At 37.3% G+C, this 21754-nt stretch overlaps 1 protein-coding gene across 1 annotated transcript; it reads right to left on the bottom strand.

The window, feature by feature from the left end:
• Window positions 1-1192: 1192 nt before the first annotated feature.
• DMRT3 (doublesex and mab-3 related transcription factor 3) lies at window positions 1193-9612 on the bottom strand. Its single transcript, XM_075208791.1, has 2 exons — window positions 9216-9612; window positions 1193-2662 (listed from the first exon to the last, which is right to left on the bottom strand). The coding sequence occupies exons 1-2, from the start codon at window positions 9610-9612 to the stop codon at window positions 1710-1712; spliced, it is 1350 nt and encodes a 449-aa protein (XP_075064892.1). The 3' UTR covers window positions 1193-1709.
• Between the last annotated feature and the right edge of the window lie 12142 nt (window positions 9613-21754).

Raw genomic sequence — 21754 nt, 5'->3', positions numbered from 1 at the left:
AACCGTGGGATTTTGTAGGTGTTAAAGAGGGGAACCTGAGAGAGAAAGGGGTTGATGTGGGATTTTTCTGAAAGGACTGGTACTTGGGGCTGATGGTGAGTAGTGGTACTCTATCAGTACCACAGGAGATCGTTGGACCAAAAAACCTCTAGGACAGAACGGGTGCTGAATTCTAAACCTGACTTACCATCACTCCAATGGGAGAGACTCGTAGATTCTGGGGAATTGGTGTGCCTACAGGAATAGGGAGACTGGTACCCAGAGTCCCACCAAGCTGGTGGAGAGCTGGCCAAGCAGCCAGGATCAGGGATATACAAAGACTCACCAACCAGATTAGAACCCGCAGGGCTATTTCTCTTGTTCAATTGGGACATTGGGAGTTTTGTGACTGTTGGGACTCTAGTATACTGAGGTATCCTGCTGGAAGACTTTGTTGGGGATAGTATTGACACTGGGTGTAAATTGACATAGGTTATTTAAAGGTGGGGGAAGACATTTCTCCTTGGAGAGCACTCTTGTATTTATTGTGTGCGTGCACATATTGATAAATAAAGGGATTGTTATTTCTTCCTCGCCTCCTTGAACCTAATGGACTGGGTACCTAGAGAGCTACAGTTCCAACCCCGGTGACCTCATATACTGCACAGAGTACTATAGGTTCCTGGCCACGCCCATGGCCAGCACTATGTAAGCTTAATGGTGGGCCTAGACACGCCCCTTTGATAGAGCAGGACACGCCCCTTTCTGCAGTGCGCAGTGCTACATGCAGCTTCTAGGTGTTACTTGCACAATCTCCCTGAAATTATTTTTTGAAGTAAGGCAAGTATGATGTCTTCACGCAGTGATCCCATCAAATTAGAAAAAAAAAACAAGTACAGAAACATTTGTGTCCAGCCTACTGAAAATGCTAAATAGAATTAAGGAAATAAAGTCCTTGCCCCTGTGAATTGGCTGGGACATTTGCCTGAGACTAAATGTTTACAGTCACAAAAGGAAATAAAGAAAACTGCAATATATTATGCACAGGTACTGACTGTTTTTTCTGCAGAAAATGATCAAGCAATTGAGTGTCAAAGCACCGTCTTACAGCCTCCAGGTTGTTTCTTCATTGGTGTGTGCTAATTTTATTTGACAAACTACAAGTATAAATGACATGCTCATCATCATTTTTATTTCATCTAGAGTCTTTAGCATGCTACATTAACCTGACAATGTTTAATCTTGGGCTCATTTAATAATACAATTCATGCAGTTCACATATTGTTTTCAATATTACATTAGCATCACATATGTTCATTTATCTGAGAACAAATAGCCAGACTCGGTGATGTCTGCAAAATTCACATATTTTCATTCGTCTCTATGACTCTAACATTTATAACAGATCATCAGTATTTTGTGATAATACATGGTGAGTCAACATAATATCAGTCATATTGTCTAGATTTTAGTATAAATCAATTAAAGAACATAAGCTCTATGACCTCAGTCTCTTCACAGTGATCCCAAATCTTGAGCTGACGATCTAACCAAATAATATTTACACAGTCCCTCACTAGAAATGTCTAACTGGGTATTCACCATTTATTGCTTTGCAAATGCAATGAATCTGGGATAATTAAATACGAGATATTCCATCCATGAGGAATTAGATTCACCGGCCTATGCAGACGCTCATATGACAATCTGTGTACAACTGCTGTTGACCGTTAGGAAGAGCTGCTAAGTATTCTGGAGTCTGCTGAGTCTGATCTCTCCTCATAGTCCTCCTCTGTGTAAATGGGCTGTTTTACTACAATAGGGCAGCTGTCCTCAGGGCCTGGGACCCTGGGATCCTCAGGAGCTCTGGGGGGAAGAACAGGTGAACTCCTGAAGACACTGGAGGAATTGTTAGAGAAGGGACTGACATACTGAGACCTAAGCTGGTACTGTTGTTGCAGGGTCATTGTGTTCCAAAGGGTGACATCATTGGGTAGAAAGGGACTAGACTGGTTTCTTGCTAAAGTGTTCCTTAATAGGAGTGGGTATCTCGGAGGTTGTGGGAAGGGATGCTGCAGGGGCACAGCTAAGGGATTGGGGACCACATTGTTAGAATCTGCTGAGAATCGCAGTGTGTCTGGCACTCTGAAGGCTGATCCCACTGACCACTTAGATGAGGACAAGGGATAGGAGCCAATGGTGTGCTCAAACAGATGACCATTAGAAGGTAATATGAGGCCCTCCGGCTCGGTTGCAGTTCTCTCTCCAGTCACAGAAGATCGGCTTGATAGAAGGACTTCAACAGCCCCAACAAGATCACCTCCACATCCCTTTAATATCAGTTCTAGCACTGTGGGCTTCTGGCTTGGAAATATCTTCTTAAGAACCTCAAGAGGAGGTCTGTTGGACTTCAAACTAAAGGGCAAAGAAACTGTCCCTGTGGAACCTTCAATCAGAAGATGACTGTGTTCTGCCTGGTACTTGGGGCTTTCTGATGTACTCTCTGCACTAGTGCAGTTTTTCTGCACTGGATAGCCTGACTCATCCACTGATACCACCTCAGGACTTTCCGGGGTGCAGCAGGGCTTTACGTCAGGGGGGGACCTTTGATCTGTGTCTTTGTCACTGTAGCTCTCCCCATTTTCTGTACCACTGCTGTCACCTAACCTCTCCTCAGACAGATCTACAAGACCAAAGATGACAGAGAAAGGACATTAATAGTGTACATGACTAGATTTTATTATACAAATATACAATGACTGACAGTATAAATGCAATAATGCATATTGTTCTGAATTTGAGACAAGTGATGAACATTTTAATATTTACAATATAGAGACATGCATATATATATATATATATATATATATATATATATATATTCACCGATCGGGCACAACATTAAAACCACTGATAAGGGAAGTGAATATCGTTATTTCCTACAACAATGACACCGTTCAAGGGGTGACAAATATATATATATATATATATATATATATATATAAAAATATCCTTCTTCACTCTAGCAGAGGTAAGAATGCCCTTTCTTCTGAAGACAAGCATGTATGTGCTCCGAATGTGTCAGCTGCGGTCATCATCACAGCATCTGCTCAATGTTCAATTCTAAAGTATCAATAGATTTTCGTAGTTGATGCTGTGATGGAGACATATATGTGTGTAGTACATGTCTGCCCACAAACAAAAGATGGAAAATGTTTACATTATAAATGTTAGGTACACTTTACTAAAGAGGTTATCTAACATGCTCAAAAATATAGATAGGTGGCATAATTGTTAAAAATGCCCATTTTAGTAATTAGCCTACAATATTATAAAATAAGTCCACAATAGTTAACTAATTCTTTAAAGTCAATATTTGAAAGTGGTTCTGTACAATTTCCTTCGGTGCTCCGGTTTCCTCCCACACTCCAAAAACATACTAGTAGGTTAATTGGCTGCTATCAAATTGACCCTAGTGTCTGTCTCTCTCTGTTAGGGAATTTAGACCGTAAGCTCCAATGGGGCTGGGACTGATGTGAGTGTGTTCTCTGTACAGCGCTGCAGAATTAGTGGTGCTATATAAATAGCTGATGATGATGATGATTATTGTTATTATTATTATTATTATTATTATTATTATTATTATTATTGTTTTGTCTCTGTGAAGCTTGTTACTGGCTAGTCTGTGAGATACTGGTAAGGACAGATTACTGTAAAACCCTATTTGTGGCTGGATTGTTCTCCTGCTATTAGCACTCATATCTCAGTTCAGTTTACATAAAGAAACACATATATGAAGATTGTCAATGCAAAACAATGTCAAGTCATATATCTCACTGAATGATTATGAATAAAAACTACTTACATCTATAAGGAAATTCAGTTGGATAAAAATATAGTGTGATATAGTGTGTGCCTGGAATTTTTATATATATATTCAGAAATACATATCACTAGTTATTACTTACTAACAAATGTGCAGGAAACCTCAGCAGCCAATCTTTCTTTATCTCTCATTGTGTAATGTGCACTAGACTGATCAAACCTAATTACTGATTGCTTTCTATGGGTCACTGGACATTTGCAGTTTATTATTTCATAACCCCATCAGCTTCTATGGTGTGTGTTAGACTCAGGCTAAGCGCCAGTAGTGACATTTGGGTCACAGACACTGGCACCTTTTTGCTTTTTTAACACTATTATAAACGCATGAAACCGCAAGGGGGAAAAAAACAGCGAATATGGTGACTACAAACAATGGTTTCTATTGTCAGAGCGGTTTTACGCTTTTTAAAAATGCTAGTAAACCGCACGTAAAAAAAAGTAAGTGGATATGAGCTCGTCCTGAATGTTGTGGATGTTTTTAGATTACCGTACATACTATTTGCAGCAAATGTCTGTACATTAAAGTACTGAACACAGCTCGGTGCGCAGCACAATGTAACTAACACAAGTCAGAAGATAAAATAAACAAAACAAAGGTGATCCATTTCCAAATATATATTCTGAAATATGTGTTTCTAAAATAAAATCAGCAACACAAAAGCCTAAAACAGGTTATTGTGCACCTGGTAGAATTATGATCATGATCATTTACCTTTATATTTACAAATATAGTTTAGAACAGGCGGATAATTTTAACCTCAAACTTAAATAGCCTTAAAAATGTTTACTGTTCTAATGTGAAGAAAAGGCAGATATAAATTTGGCAACATCACACCGCAAATTAGGGGGAAGAAATCTCGGATATAGTATAATATATATTTAACAATAGTGTTCGTGGTATATTATCACATGGTAAGAATTACGCTATGAATTCAACTTATAATAAATAATGTGCAATTCAATAAAATATTATTAATAATAATAATAATAAGAATAATAATAATAATTATTATTATTATTATTATTATTATTATTATTATTATTATTATTATTATTATTATTATTATAAGGATAAGAATAATTAATTACATTGATTTGTAAACAAAGTGTGCTATGGCCAGTGATTGGTATTTAGCAATAATGATTATGTTCCCCAAGGATTATAATTCATTTGTGGCAGCACAAACCATGTACCCATTGTATATAGAAGAGGTTGATTAGGAACCATTCCTCCGCTACAACAGACACATGATAGAGACAGCCATAGAGATAGATTCATAAATCTGTACAGTAGCGTGCAATAAACAGTATACATGATATACGGTTACTTATAGGCATGGTCCGATAATACTGTGCTTGATATGAATATGCCGATTTATTTGTGCATATCCTGTACTTGCTGGACTACCTGCGAGAGATAATTTCAGCATACTGACAAATGAAATAATTAAAGCTACAGTGATTAATCCTTTTTTGTTAGTAATTCTTAGGAGAATATTGAAAAGGATTTTGTTAGGCATTCTACTTGATATGCTGTTTTTATGAGTGGTTTATGTCTGTTTCTTAACAGAGCAATAAGTAGATTCTTAACTCACTGAAAAGGACAATTCCTAGCTCTGTTACATCCAGCTGCACAGTTATTGCATCCAGCATTTCATATAATAAATCCAGTGACATATTGAATGTGTTTTATACATATTTCTGATATATATAAATATATATCTATATCTATATATATTATACTGCATGCAGTATCATAGAGCATAGTTCAATAAATTATATTGGGTGAAGTATAGTTCTTTAGTAAATCTTAATGCTGTAATAGCTTTAATCAGCATTACCATAAATATGTTTTGATGAAAGATCATTTTTTGATTATGTGTGTGTTTTAATATTATAAGCTATTTCACTTATTTTCTGTAACATTTGAAACAGTCATATAATTATTTTTGCATATTTGAGTAATCGTAATAAACCTTCCAAAATGTGTCTAATATATTTATCGACAAGTTTACATATGGTAAGATTAAAATGTCATTAACGTAATTATGTTGTTTATTATTATACTTTATTCAGAATGGGATTTTCTATCAGCTTCGTGACCCTCTATCCATCTATCTATCTATCTGTGTATATATATATATATATATATATATATATATATATATATATATATATATATATATATATATATATATATATTTTGTACTTAGCGCTGTAAGACCATGCAGATGATTCTGTTCATTAATCTATATAGAAAAATAGATTAGTTAGCAGAATTGTCAGAATGCAACAGAATGCAAGGAATATTGTATTCCTTCCTACATTTGTTTTTAAAATGATGATGCGATTCTAAGAAAGGCTTTGGATATATTTAGGAGTGGCAACTATATAGCTAGAATGTTAAAAATGATCCATTACACAATCTTCTCCTAAAGATGGGGGAGACCTAATTAATTCCTCTTTAAAACTTGACAGAAATGTAGATATGTTTCCAGCGGACTTGGAGCCGCTTAGTGAACACGGCCCTGAGCCGTGAAGTGCCTGCACTCGGGCAAGATGGATCCCTATGGATGTGGCAGTGATGTGAACTCGGGGCTCAGCGGATGGCAGCAGTAATGAATGTCTCATCAATGCTCAGTGATTGTGTTTTACAAACAAGCTGGTAACTTTCCATTGGAGTCTGACCTTCTGCTAAAGTTATTGCTATCAGGTTCAATTTACACTGTCTCCCTGTTATTACTGTAATCTTTTATGAAATGCATACATCACAGAGAGGGGAGTTTATTGTCCTGGCCAGGAGAAGCCATCACACAATAAATATCTGCTGTGGAGGCAGCTGTATATCAGCTGAGTCACATTCCTTCACCAGCAGACACCACGGATATGTTGTTCATTGCTGTGTCAGCCTGAAAGATGGAGGGATGTCATTTCCTAGAGACGATGAGCTGTCATACAACGTCTAAACTTGTGTGTGCTCCTATATAGCAATCACAACTGTCTTCTCACATACTGACATATATAGTACGCTATATAGAACTTTTCACTTTCCACTGACATCTCAATAAACTAACAGGTTTATAATTGGTACACTATCTAACTTACTATGCTATGTATTGTTTTAATTGGATAATTATGATGAAATTAGCACTGTATTCAGTAGCATTTTATATGATAGAGAGAAAAATAGAGAAAATATTTGCAAACTACTCTTGGGGGTATATCGACAAAACTGCAGGTTTGAAAAAGTGGAGATGTTGGCTATATCAAGCAATCAGATTCTAGTTATCATTTATTTAGTACATTCTACAAAATGACAGCTGGAATCTGATTGGTTGCTATAGGCAACATCTCCACTTTTTTAAACCCACAGTTTAGTAAATATACCCTTTGATCTAACAATGTATATGCCTAGTGCGGATTACACATTTATAAAACTATTTAGGCACAGTACATCCGCAAGTTCGTCTTGTGGTTATTTAACAATAAAAGCAGTTTGCGCCAGAGCAGCCTTGCTGTAAACACTTGACAATAAACAAACTGGATTATTTATCCACATTCTTTATGCGTGGTTCTGCATAGCACGCTGCTAGCTCCCTTCCTGTAAATATAATGAACAGAGCAATGTAAATAAACAGCTAATGTACAGTGAAGGGACTACAGTTTCTCTGCCCCTCTTTTCAAAAATTAAATCTATTCTCTCTTCTCTCCATCTGAATTAGCTATGCACACTATCATATCCATTATCTATAAGTGGATCCTACAGCAGGGCATGTGAGTGGTACTGCTGATCATGGAGTTTACACCCTGTCATGATAAGTGAGGATGCGTGGACTAGTGAAAGGCTTTCTATGGGAAGAGCAGTAACCTGATCCCCCCACTCTTGGTGACATGTTTTGGCACAAGTTGAGGCTACACTTGAATTGCTTCTTGAGCAATTTTAGACGCTTCAGTACTTGTCTCCTTCACCTAAGATGAAAAGTTGCCTGGACGCTTTCAATAACCACATAAGCAGCAAGTGAGAACAACATTATAACTGTGTTTGCACATATAATTGTTTCCAATTACTGGAACCGACACTGTTCCTTAAATTACTAAGCATTGCCTTGTGTGAATTATTGCAGCCAAGAATGTTTTATTTGCACAGGAAATACATCTTATTACAAAGTTAATTCACAGCTCAGAGAGCAGCAACGGTGGAATTACAGTTTAAGCTTATATTGCAAAGTGCATTTGATTTAAATAGCATTCTCTTTAGACAACACAGGACTGATACTTTAATTCAAGTAACACGTCTGATAAAGAAACCTCGGTAGTCCCAAAGGCTTGCAATCTAATTAAAAATGTAGCGCAATGAACAATGAAAAGTATAATTTAAACACGTTTCACAAAAGCGTGGTTTAACGCTTGCAATATTATTAATCGCTAGTATTCAATAGTACGCAGTCCCGTCATTTTAGTTTATCATAATCTAATTATAGGATTTTCTTAGAAATTGTACTTTTAGACATTTTTATATCAAAAATAATATTTACACCCATATGCCATTTTTTCTAGCAGTTGAATGCAGCACAATAGTTTTAGCCATGTGATAGCCGGGCAATTATGTACAATAACAATTCTATGGCAAATTCACCGACGGAACTGATGTGGGTTTTATCGATAAGATAATACTGGTCAATATATACTGTTTAATATATTATAATGTAAGAATGAATTACATAAATCTGGATTCTTCTTTGGTAATTGATTAGAACAAATACACTGTTTATATATCACAATAACTATTGCAGGTTTATTTTTATATAAGCAGAGATTACTTTTAACGCAGACATGTCTGCCCCATTAACCATAGTTTCGGCAGGTTTCTTCTTATGTCAGGATATTTATTATTTGTTAGTGATAAGGGATGTTGGTAAACTATGACAACTTTTTTTTAGTGACTGAGAAGTGTCCAAAGTTTCTAGTCACAAGTTCATATTATTAATATTATCATTTATTGACATAGTGGCTGCATATTGTGCAGTACTTTAAAGAGAATGTTTAATTACTCAAATCAGTCCATGCCCTAGTGGAGATAACATGTTAAGTTTTCTACCACACAAACACACCTTATGGTCAATTTCGTCCAAGCCCAATTAAACTACCACTAGTTACAATATAAAATGATATCGTTTAACAGGCTGCATTTATGCTAGTATCAAAATTTCAACTATCCCGTTTGTTTTTTTGCTTTTGATTTTTCGTATCATACATTTCTTATTCATTTCTTTAATTGAACTTGTATTTACCTGCACAAGATCACCCTCTCACCTGTCATGATAAGTCAAACTAAGTGCCCTGGTACCCACCTGTCTTTACTGGAAGCTGCATTGTAGAGGACGGTTCCTGTGCCCATCGGATGGTCATCTCTCCTGGCCGAGCGGCTGGTAGGCTCGTGTCGGCTGGCAGGGAGGTTGGCAACCCTGGCATTGATCTCAGGGTGTCTGGTATTAGACTCTCCAGGCTCTCGTTGGCCTGCTGCCTCCTGAGCGCCACCTGGGCAGCCATGACCCGCTGTCTCTCAATGATGAGGATGCATTTCTCACAGGTACAGTCCTTGAAGCGACAGTAGCGCTTGTGGCCCTTCAGCCATGAGAGCACCCCGTGGTTTCTGCACCGGGCACACTTGGGGGTCCTCTGTAATGGGGCACGTGGCTGCGACACTGGTCCCCCCATGTACAGGTAAGGAGAACCGTAACCATTCATGTCCCTTACTGGTTACAGGACCGTGGTAATGTTTGTGGCCAGACTACAATGTAGACACAAGTGGTTCCTGTATGTACACCAGTAGCCCTGTCTTCAAAGATAGAAAAGTAGCTAATGAGTACTGCCTTGCACCCTCCTCTGAGTGCCTACAGATAAATAAGGCAGTAGGAGAAAGAACACCTGAGAAAATAACTTTTTCCTTAGCATGTGCAGTCCCCTCAGTTCTGCTCTAACCACACAGGCCTAAGGAGATCATCTCAGCACTAATCTCTTCACCTGTAAAGTATCCGATTCTTCACATCAACAGAATGTGCCTCAAGCAAGTTCCTGTCCCTGTGTGTTTTGTGATCTTCAAGGTCCGATCCCTCTTTCCAAGTAGTGTCCTCACAGCAATAACACACGTAGCAGGGTAACCCCCGGCTTCTCTGGCTGCTTAGATGTCACTTGTTTAGGATCATGAGACAGTGCTGGGGCTGCTGCCAGGCAATACACGATCCATGCTCTGTGTGTGTATGAGAAGAGGGAGTTAGATTGCAGCTCTCTCCATCCTCTAAACGTCTCCGCCTCTTGCCCTCTTCTCTAGCTTAGAGCAACATTCAGTACCTCATCATAGTCCTTCATCCATTCTCTACCCTCCCATTCCCCATGTCATCCACCCATAAACTGGTTGTCGCCCCTACCCTGCTCCTCATAACTATCACATCTGAGTATATGACCAGCCGCTTGTATCCCCTGCTTTCCTACTTTTATAGGCTTTGATCAAAGGTTGTATCAATTTCTTTTGGCTTATTGCATTGTTTTATACCATACACAATTTCTACAGTAACAATATACACTGATGTAATGCAGCAGTCTTCACTGTAACATGAGTTACTGGGGGTCTTATAGTGTTCTCAGCCTTAACATTATGTGTTGTACTACTGTCTGCATGTTGTTTTGTTATTCTTTTATCTCTGTGCATTGTAATCTCCACAGGTATATCTGTGGCTCAGAAGAAATAATGCAGCCTGTGTAAAAAATAAAAGTCCCATCTAGATCTAGAGGGATATATATATATATATATATATATATATATATATATATATATATATATATATATATATATATATATAGTAAATATGTAAATATAGGAAGGAATGAAAGATTGTCACTATTTATGACAACTCTTTTTGTGGAACAGCAGGCATGAAATAACTGGCTCTGTAGTACCACTGATTCCTGCCACTTTCTACAGAGCCCCTGCATAGTAAATATACCCCCCACACTATTCCTTATTCTGCTTTGATAACACAGTGATTTTGCATTAGCTAATATCAATATATATATATATATATATATATATATATATATATATATATATATATTTATAAAGCTATAAAGCACAGTGTATCTTGTCACTGGGTGACCACAGACACAGGCTGGTATGGTCATCAGGCAACAACATTTACTGCCTGGTTCAATCAAAAGCACATCCAATGTAATACAATTTTAATGGTACCAGTAATTTGTTTTGGGCCTACGCACATGATGATTTATGACAAACTTAACTGGACTTGTAGTTTTTTGTCTCAGTCATTGCTGTTATGGGGTCTAGCAATACAGGGGCTGTCCCAGAGGAAAAAAAATGTTCCTTAAAATAGACACTTAATATGGCTTCATAACAAATTTATCCAAACAGTTATATGATTTGTAAAGTAATGTGAATAAAATGGCTGTAAATATAATTCAGACTGATGTGTCAGATTGTTACTAATGTAATTAGTTACAATTAACAATTATATTATTAACAATTTTATTATAGGTATTTATGCAGGCAGTCAGAGGCTGCCCAAACTGATGCTCCACTGAATAGTCTGATATAATCTTTCTCTTGCTACTTTCATAAACCCATTGATACTTAATTTCTAACAGAAATTACAATATAATCAAGGTAAATCTCCATATCTAATTTGCTTTATTTCATGTTCCAAACACATCACTGGTGAGTGTTGCAATATGCATCACAATCATCATCATCAACATTTATTTATATAGCGACAGCAAATTCCATAGCGATTTACAACTGAGGACAAACATAGTAATAAACAAACTGAGTAAAACAGACAAAGAGATAAGAGGGACCTGCCTGCAAGCTTACAATCTATGGGCATAGATTAGATCATCCAGATCTTTATTTTTTTTATCTGTTTGGATATTGTTCAGAGTGTGGGTAACAAAAGGCCAATTAAATTCTAACACGATTAATATGAATTAATTCATCTGGCCCTCCAAATTTCTGTTGATTGTAGAGTCTGAAAAGCTCGGAACAATGTATGTATTTTAAAACTCATCTGTACTATTGTGCATGCTTGAAATCTTCATAGAAATGATATTTTGGTCTGGCCCAGGAGACAAATTGTACTTTGTGTAGTGAAAAAAATAAATGATTTAACCTAAATTTCTCTTGATTCTGTAGTTACATGTTTGTTATTTTGGTGGCTAATGAAATGGAGATGAATGAATCTGTATGTGTGCAGCATAAGACCCTGCTTTCATTCATCTGAGGCTGGCGTTAGTAGATCCAACCTACAGCTAAAGCGCCACTGGAGAAGGATCGTCTAATCAATCATCAGCAGGCTGGACGCTGCTCCTCTCCTTCCTCTAACTAATATGTCTGTGCACATGCACTGATCGACGGAGTCACATGCGCAATAAAGACCCTGCGCCAGAACAAGGAAGTTTACTCTTTCTCTGCTGTGATCAGCAAAAACTAAAGAATTCAAAGTGGCATACAATTATCCCGAGACAGTCTTATATTGGATGACGAGACTTTCATTGTAAACAGGTCTGAAAATGGTCTTAATGGTGCAAACATGTAGTCATACATAAATAGGCCTCTAAATTCTCTATCACACACACTAAGATCTATTTTGTCAGATACTAATTAGCCTCCAAGTATGTTTTTGGACTGTGTGGAAGGAGACTGTAGCACCTGGAGGAAACCCACGCAAACATGGGGAGCACATACAAACTCCACACATAGGGCCATGGTAGAAATTGAACCCATGACCCCAGTGCTGTGAGGCAGAAGTGCTAACCATTCCGCCACTGTGCAGTGTCATTTAAGAAATGCAGATGACATCATACACTGTCCTTCTGCCTAAACATTGTGCAGGTGATTTGCTTTTCAGTTGTTTTGATATTTTCTTAAAGACATATGCAGAAATCTGGCTGGTATCTCTTATTGCCCATAAAACCAGTTTAAAAATCCCTATTCTTTCCTTATGGTTTCATTTAACTACATACTTTTTAGTTTATGTCCATGTGTAATTTTGCTAAATTTGTGTATTTAAAGGTCTTCACGTTCAATTGTAACTAATATTAAACATAATCTTTAATGAAGAACAAAATTTATATTTAAGAGTGCACGCACGTAGATTTTAAAGCTAGTTCTGCCAAACAAGGTACATGCGCAAATATTATATAGCTGTGAGCCTAGAGTGCCAGAGGTGTACACCAGTGTGAGTATACCAACTGGCTGAGTACATATGAAAAGCATTAATTTTGAATCACGGTTTTGTAGAAATTATTAAGTGGGATGGTATACTGACATGTCAAGGCCCCAAAAAAATGTCCTTCTTTGTGTTTGTATTTAGTGTTTAGTATTTAGTTTGCCTACTTTTTTTGCATATATTTTGTTAGGTATTATACAGATCAATGAGGAATTTACAGAAAACTAACAACAATGGAAATAAGTACTTGTGAAACTTATAAGTGTGTGAATAAGTGTGAAATGTTGTTAAACAAACTATTCAGTTATAGACATACAGTATATTAAATTCAGAACAATAGTATTTTGGATAAGACTATGAAAAGACCAGTAGAGGAATTAGTAGGTTAAGTCTAGTAGAGGAAGTATTAGTATCATCTAGGGCCTGATTCATTAAGGTTCTTAAATGAAGAGGATTCTCATTTCAGTCTCCTGGACAAAACCACGTTACATTGCAAGGGGTGCAAATGTATGTTCTGTTTTGCACATAAGTTAAATACTGACTGTTTTTTCATGTAGCACACAAATATCAACTTTAAATTTCAGTGTACAAATAAGCTATCAAGTATTTGTGTGTTACATGAAAAAACAGTCAGTATTTAACTTATGTGCAAAACAGAACACACATTTGCACCCCTTGCACTGTAACATGGTTTTGTCCAGGAGACTGAAATGAGAATCCTCTTCATTTAAGAACCTTAATGAATCAGGCCCCTAAAGTGGATAGTGCAACCTTGTAAATGTGTAGGTTAGCTCAATCCAGACATAACATAAAATTACTTCTTTTATTATCCATCTCATATTAAGTTTGTATAGATTGTGGATGGACTTTGGTAATTGAATGTCTAGAAACTTAAGGGATTTATTAGCCCTAAAAAGTTTAAGATTTTTACTCCAGGAAGGTTTTCCCAGGCCCCTAACTAGAAATGTTATCACCTGGGGCAAGGAAGAAACCTGACACCACTTTGATCTCAACTTTAACCAAATTAACGTACAATATGATTTTTCTGTGTTCCCCTTGATATTTATGTCCTGGGTGATTTCCCCTACCGCACAGCCCTAGTCACGACCCTGGGTTTAGCAATGGGACCTATGGACATGTCACTAGCTTCTACTGAGTGATAGTAAAGCCTAATATTTCTCCATACTTTTTGATTTTATCTAATATTAATTTAAAGGTGTGTTTGAGGGTCAGAGATGTACAAAAGTAGATCATCTGCAGAGGCCATACTCCTGATTTAATATCTCTTATTTTGATACCTTTTGAGGTAGCTTGCTCTATTTTTTTCTAGTTTGAAGTGATTAATAAGCTTGTAGAATTCAAAATATGATTATGAAGCACTAAGTTGTTTCAGAGTATTTGTTACGGGACAGTGGAGTAGAAAGAAGACCTGTAAGTTACATAATTCCTGAGAAGTCTATCATGAGCTGATGAACCTCATCCCAAAGTTTTGCAGTTTTTGAACACTCCACCAGATGTGAGACAGGGTGCATTTCTCCCCTCATCCTCTCCAACATCTCTCAGAGTTGTGTCCATTAATTTCATGCAATCTACTAGGTAATCTAGGTGTTAAGAACCTTTTATTGAATATCTGAAATGCATTCTACTTAAGTTTTCAACAGATGGAGGTTTTATTCATTCTTTTTCTTATTTGCATTCATTCCGCTCTGGTTCGAGGGTCTCTCCCATATCTTCTTCCCATTTGATCGCATACTTATCATTCTGTGAGTGGTCTTGTTCCATAATTAATTTATAGAAGGTTGATAAGTGACCTCTTGAAGATGTCACGTTTTTACAGAATGTTTCTAAAGGTAAAAGTGTTGTAGCATTTTTCAAATATTGGAGAAAACTATTTTTGGGAAGGTCAAAATCTTATTCTAAATCACTTAACTCCAGGAGGGAGCTAAATCTGTCAGAAATTTAACATTTTGGGAAGGTCCGAGCCTAATATAATTAGAAGATTTTTTGGGGTAAATGTAATCTTCTCTGTAGGTCTGAAAATGTATGGTAAACCCCAGCTGGGACCAGATCCCAAATAAAGAGCAAGTTATGTGCGGACCAGTAATGAAACATTTTATGATCTAACCCTGGTTCGAAGTTTTTATTGTTCCAAAGTGGGACAAGCAATGGGTAATCGGATCGCAACTTATAGAATCTGGTCACTTGATCCCAAATTGAGACCGAGAAATGAGCAGACGGAAGCTGTGTTAAACGTCTGGTCCTATGCTGGGATGGCACCCAGAGAAGGGAATATGGGGAGTATAATTGTAATATATCTGCCTCAATCTGCGTCCACACTCTATAATGAGGGGGTGAATGCCATAAGATACATTGTACCATATGAGTAGCTCTATAATACTTTATTATGTTTGGGAGGCCCAGACCTCCAGAAGTTTGATGTTTAGAGAGTATTCGCATACGCACTCTAGGCTTACGCCCTGCCCATACAAATTTAGATACCATTTGCTGAAGATGCTGGAGGACATGTAAGGGGACCTGAATTGGGAGTGTTTGCCACAGATAAAGTAATCTAGGCAATACATTCATTTTGATTGAAGCCATCCTGCCAATCCAGGAAATATGAGATTTATTCCATTGTGTTAGATCACCCCGAATTGTATTAATTAATCTAGGGAAATTGGCCGCATATAGAGAGGAGTAATTCTTAGTTATGTATATTCCCAAATATTTGATCTTATTGTGTTGCCACCGAAAGTTATAAGTGGTTTTAAGTGGTTGGGTGATATGTTGAGGGATATTAAGATCTAAAATTTCAGACTTGTCCACATTAATCTTGTAGTTCGATAGGGAACTATATAGCGATATTTCTTTAAAAAGGTTAGGCAATGAAGTGTGTGGGCTAGTTAATGTGAGTATGACATCATCAGCATATAGGGCTATCTTATTATCTCTAGAACTTGTGGGAATACCCGTGATTTCCGTGTTGTTCCTAATTCTAGCTGCCCGAGCCCAATATAATTATGTGTTTTTCCTTGAGGGAAAGCAAGATTGATCCAAAGTGGTACTAACTTGTGGTTCATAGAAAGCAGATTATATCGCATTGTACTGAAATTGGTAAAGTTTGAAAGAGGTATATTGATCCGGGAAGGATGTTCATCTAGTTAAAATTCTTACAATCCAGGAAATATAATGTTTTTCCCAGTCAATTAGCCCTGGGAACTTGTCCTGAGATGATCGTATTGTTTGGTTAGATAAACCACCAGGTATTTTATTTTTGGAGGTTTAACAAAGGAAATTATAGTTTTGCTTTAATAAATCAATTGTTTTAGCATTTACGTTTATTGGGAAGGTTTGAGATTTGTTTCTATTGATTTTACAGTTTGAAAGATCTCCAAGTAATGAGTTCATTTAATAGGGAGGAGAGTGAAAGTGGAGATTTGTTATAGTAAGCAGGATATCAGTAAGTATAAGTATAAAGACAGTTTATATTCCCAGAAGCTGGTGTCGAGTCCAAAGATAATAACATTAGCGCAAAATTTTCCAGCCAATCGCTCTATATCAAAAGAGCAAAGAGCAGGGGCAGCAAGGTGCAAGCTCATACTCCGGGGAGGGCTGGCAGATTTAGCTCGGGGGGCGAGTCTCGACTCAGCACCCTATTCTAAAGGAAAAAAAATGCAGGTGTCCCAGTGAACCATCCCCAGTAATCCATTATGGGACCAGCCCGGGGGGCAAATGCCCCCCTGCCCAGCCAGACCCAGCTCTTACTGTTAGCTATATCTACTTTTGAAGGGCAGTAACTGCTTGAGAGTGATGTTGGGCCTCTATGACGCAATTGTGCATTTCCTATATGTGGATGTGCGCTACCGGTTTTCCTATGCTACTTTTAACATTCAAATAACCTGATCTATAGCATTTCTCACTTTTCTCCTGCATGCTACATCCCAAGTTCCCTAATCAGCTTTCACCACAATCTGTCTCAAACTGTACTAATCAACATCATCATCAACTTTTATTTATATAGTGCCAGCAAATTCTGTAGCGCAGTAGATATGAATTTTAAGCTAACTGCAGACTCAACTCTCTTTACAACATAACCTCAAAGTTTTGTCATTTTTCGATTAACGTTTTAAACAATCAATTTTAGCTCATTTTAACTGGATAAAAGAGGTCCTGAATTAGTCTGAGTAAAATCCTGTTGTGTCTATTTTATTATATAAAACAGGATTTTACTTAAACTATACTATATTGCATTTGAAAATAATATAACTTGGAGTCATACACTTGGAGGAAACCTATACAAACATGCAGAGAACATGCTAATTCCACACATCTGGTGCCCTGGTCTGAATCTACCCCATGGCCCATTGTGCCACCATGTAAGTCTACATATAGAGAGATTTTAGGTTATAAGGTTCGTAAGAGATTATGAATGTCGGATAAGCACTAAAGTATATCCAAAGTCACCAAATACAAGTTCTATCCGCACCATTTTAAGTTTCCACTAAAGACGTTGTTAAAGTGAATTTACGATGCTTGTTTGTTTCTTAACCTACATCCTCCTTCCCATTGACTAGCACAACAGAGAGGGTCCTCCACAAATAATGACAATCCCTATGTCGTCCTAAGACATCATCAAATTAGACAACTACCCTGTCTTCTATTCCGATGTTGAAAAAGGCTCCACTGTTAAAACTCATGTTGATTCTTTTTTTCTCTTAAACGTAGCCTTAAAGTGGGCATGGCCTCTGAAGAATAATTAATCATGCTAAGGGGCTTTAATATACAAATAACCCACAAATATTCAGTGCCACAATTGAGTTAATTTACCCATTTATCTTTTCCTGTGGTCCCCATTAACATGCAGTGCATCTCTATATGACCATTGTGTGCAATTTAAGCACCAAGTTCCCACCTGTGTTAGCTGTATTTACACCAACTGGTGCATGTTAACGGTGTAGGTTAGTGCAAAAAGTGTAATCTAGGGCAGCACAGAGGTTAGCATGGCTGCCTAACATGGGCTCTATTCTGACCAAGGCGCTACCTGTATGAGGTTAGTATGTTCTCCCAGTGTTTGCATGCTCTTCCTCCAGAAGCTCCAGTTTTCTCCCACAGTTAATAAACATATTAGTAGGCTAATGTTAATGTGACAAAGAATTTAGACTGCAAGAGTCAATGGGGCGGGGACTGATGTGAATGATTAAACATTCTGGGCCTCATTTAGAGTCGTGCGTAAGTCCTTCTGCTGAGCGCAAAAAGCACTTTTGGCCAAAGATCCGTCTTAGTTTGCACTACGACTGAGACGGATCTCCCTCTTGCACCTCTCTGCGCTTAGAGAGGTGGAACGGGGGAGGTAGTGGGTGAGCCTAGCAATGTAAAGATGAATAAAGTGTTCACACACTTTACATGCTATTTTGAGTTGAAAGCAACCGCCAATAAGTCTCTAGGAGAGGTATCTTTTGCGGGTGCTTTTAGCTGGTGCAAGAGACCTTGATGTATTAAAAAACAAAGCAAAAAATAATTACATTTTAAAAAAAAAGGTATACACCCCCTCCCAAACATAATATCCAGCCCTTTTGCTGTTTGAGAAGGGGGAGAATAATTTTTTTAATTAGTTATGCTTTAGAGGGCGCTGTGCATGATACACTTGCACACCGGCCCATAAGGCAGATAAAGAGGCGTGTTTGTGCAATTTGCACAGTATTCTAAGTGGTACGGATCCTTAGATCCGTGCCACTCTAAGTAGTGTGTAAATTACGGGATGCAATTTACACTTACGATTTCAGTGTGAATTGCATCCGACTCTAAATGAGGCCCTCAATGTAAAGCTCTACATCAGGGGTGTCCAACCTTTTAGCTTCCCTGGGCCACATTTTAAGATGACGAGTTGGTTTGGGCCGCACATAACATACACTAACAATAACGATAGCTGATCATCCAAAAAAAACATAGAAAACATAGTTAACATATATATATATATATGAGAAAAAGAGTGATATATATATATATATATATATATATATATATATATATATATAACTTTTTTTTCAAATCCTCCTATACTTACCTTTCAATCGCCCTGTTCAAAAAAATCCTCTCTAGTTATTATACTATAATCACTTTTTGTATTGTTTCGATGCTATATCAATAAAGTGCACATAAGCCAGGCATTGTATTTCAGGGTGCCCTGACCAGGCCTGCGGTACCTGACATATACACCACTGTGACCCCAAATTGTCACCTGTTTTGATAATTACACTACTATGTTAGTTAAGGGATAACAACTTATAATGGGCCAAAGAGAATAATATATAATGCTCCATTAGTAATACAAGTAGAAGTATGTAGCAGGGAGATAAGGTCCATGATGCTTCAGGACCAGGTGACTTTTATTCACTTGTCAGCGTCCCTTGAAATAATAAAAAAAATCCACCTTAACTTACCTTTTAATCGGCTTGTTCTCCTGTCCTCTCCTCTTCTTTTCTCCAATTCTGTGCTGCTGATTGTTATTCTCGTGCGGGTGTCTCCTCTGTGCTGCGCTCCGCAATGGATGTTGGGCGTAATGACATCACGCCCGACATTCACTGCGAGCACCGCACGGAGGAAAAGACAAGGGAGGGAGCTGGAGTACCAGCTGACGTGACCGCGTGACCGCAAGGTAAGTATTTTCTTTTCTTTTTGCAGGATTTTTTTTTCCATTTACAGCGCTGCCCCCTTGCCACAACCAAAACTCCTTGCCTTTAAAAGCTGTGTGCAGGTAAGCCTTAAGCCCAGATAAAATAGCATAGCATTTGATCATGTTAGGACTGACCAGAATGGGAAGACTTTGGCGTCAGTTGGTCAGCTTAAACATATATTGCAATATGTGGAACTAACATTCCCTGTTTTTAATATAGAACAGTACTTGATATAGCATTAATTATGTGTTTGGCGAGTGCAGAGTATCCCTGTTTTATTGTCTATACAATGTGGGCAACCCCCTCTTGCACCCCAGTCTGTACATGGTGAGTGCAGAGGACCTATGTCTGTTTTTGTTTTTATATATATATATATATATATATATATATATATCTATCACTTTTTTTTCTCATATATATATATATATATATATATATATATATATATGTTAACTATGTTTTCAATTGTTTTTTGGATGATCAGCTATCATTATTGTTAGTGTATCTTATGTGCGGCCCAAACCAACTCGTCGTCTTCCAATGTGGCCCAGGGAAGCTAAAAGGTTGGACACCCCTGATTTAGATCATGTAAAAAGCATTTTCCCTGTGTACATCAGGGTCTTGTAAGCCAAAACTGAAGAATTACAAAGAACCTCTCTGAGCTTTAAAATGGCTTACAATAGCTAACAATTAGATAGATAACAAGGTTATAAACACCCTCAGATATATTAACCAATACCATAAATAGATACTATTTAACACACATTTGTGAATATTATAAAATCTATTTTGACATAGGCTCTACATATATGTTTAGGTTTTTGCTTATTGGCCTTTTAAATAGATCTTCAAAGAAAGGCTGTGTATTACATTTCAACTCCCTGCTTCATATAAGCAAATAGAAAATATTTTTCATTTTTCTTTTAAAAACCCTGTTGCACTAGAATTTAGTGTATAAATGCTTATTTTTTTTTACCAGTGGTCTATGTATTATTATTTGCTGGAAATCTCATAAAAAAAATCGCTTAATGACTGTAAGTTTAAGAATAAGGGATCAAGATGAGTGAGATTTGGGTTTGTTTATACATAGGTAAAAATAGTGTACAGTATCTGTCACTGGATACTTGGGACAAGAGAATGTTCTGTAGATCCATACATTTAGTAAATGAATAATCTGCAATTAATGTAAAGGACATGCAATGCAAATGAGCAACTATATGGATTTAGTTATCTGCCAAAATAAATAAATCTGTTTCAACCCTTTGGTGCATCAAATGAGAAACATAACCCTTCTGTCTCCATTGACTTTCCCATATTGCCTCCAACGTAAACACCCTCTACAAACACTTCACTAGATACTTTCCACGTAAGGCTAGCAGGCTATGTGACTTAGCTTTCATTTATTACAGAATATAAATGTCAAGAGGATTATTCGCCAAATAAATGAATAAGAGAAAGAACAACGAGGCGAGGCTGTAATTACTACTCCAGACTGTGTTTAAAGTCAGAACAAAATACTGTTTGGTTTGTTTTACAGAAATATATTTGAAAAATATTTATTCTAAGAGTTAGGGAGGAAACTATGAAACTGAAAAATTGCACAATAATATTTCGCTGTAAAAACGGTTTTTATTAAGTTACTTGTGTAAAAGGGAACTCGTTTTAATAGGTTGTCATGAAGATGAACGGCAGCACATGCAGTTAGATTTTGCTACAGACTCCTAGATCCTATTTTCCAGCATTGAATTAAGTTTATTATATAAATAGATGGGAACTTCATTAAATCCCAGACATCTCCAATGCGTTCTCTGTGTGGGATACGTGGTGTTGTGCAATGAGCATTAATCCATATCACCTTCCAGGATATTCTAATCTAACCCTTCCTGTGCCAGAACCACTTGCGCCCCAAGCCTGTCCCTGACAAGGGAATGTACAGTGCGGTCTACCTATCAGTGTAATTCATAATAAACATTACTT

Source organism: Mixophyes fleayi, chromosome 1, assembly GCF_038048845.1.
Source record: "Mixophyes fleayi isolate aMixFle1 chromosome 1, aMixFle1.hap1, whole genome shotgun sequence".
In the NCBI taxonomy this organism is placed as follows: Eukaryota; Metazoa; Chordata; class Amphibia; order Anura; family Limnodynastidae; genus Mixophyes; species Mixophyes fleayi.
The sequence above is the reverse complement of the archived record's forward strand: the minus strand, read 5'-3'. Positions and strand labels throughout refer to the sequence as shown.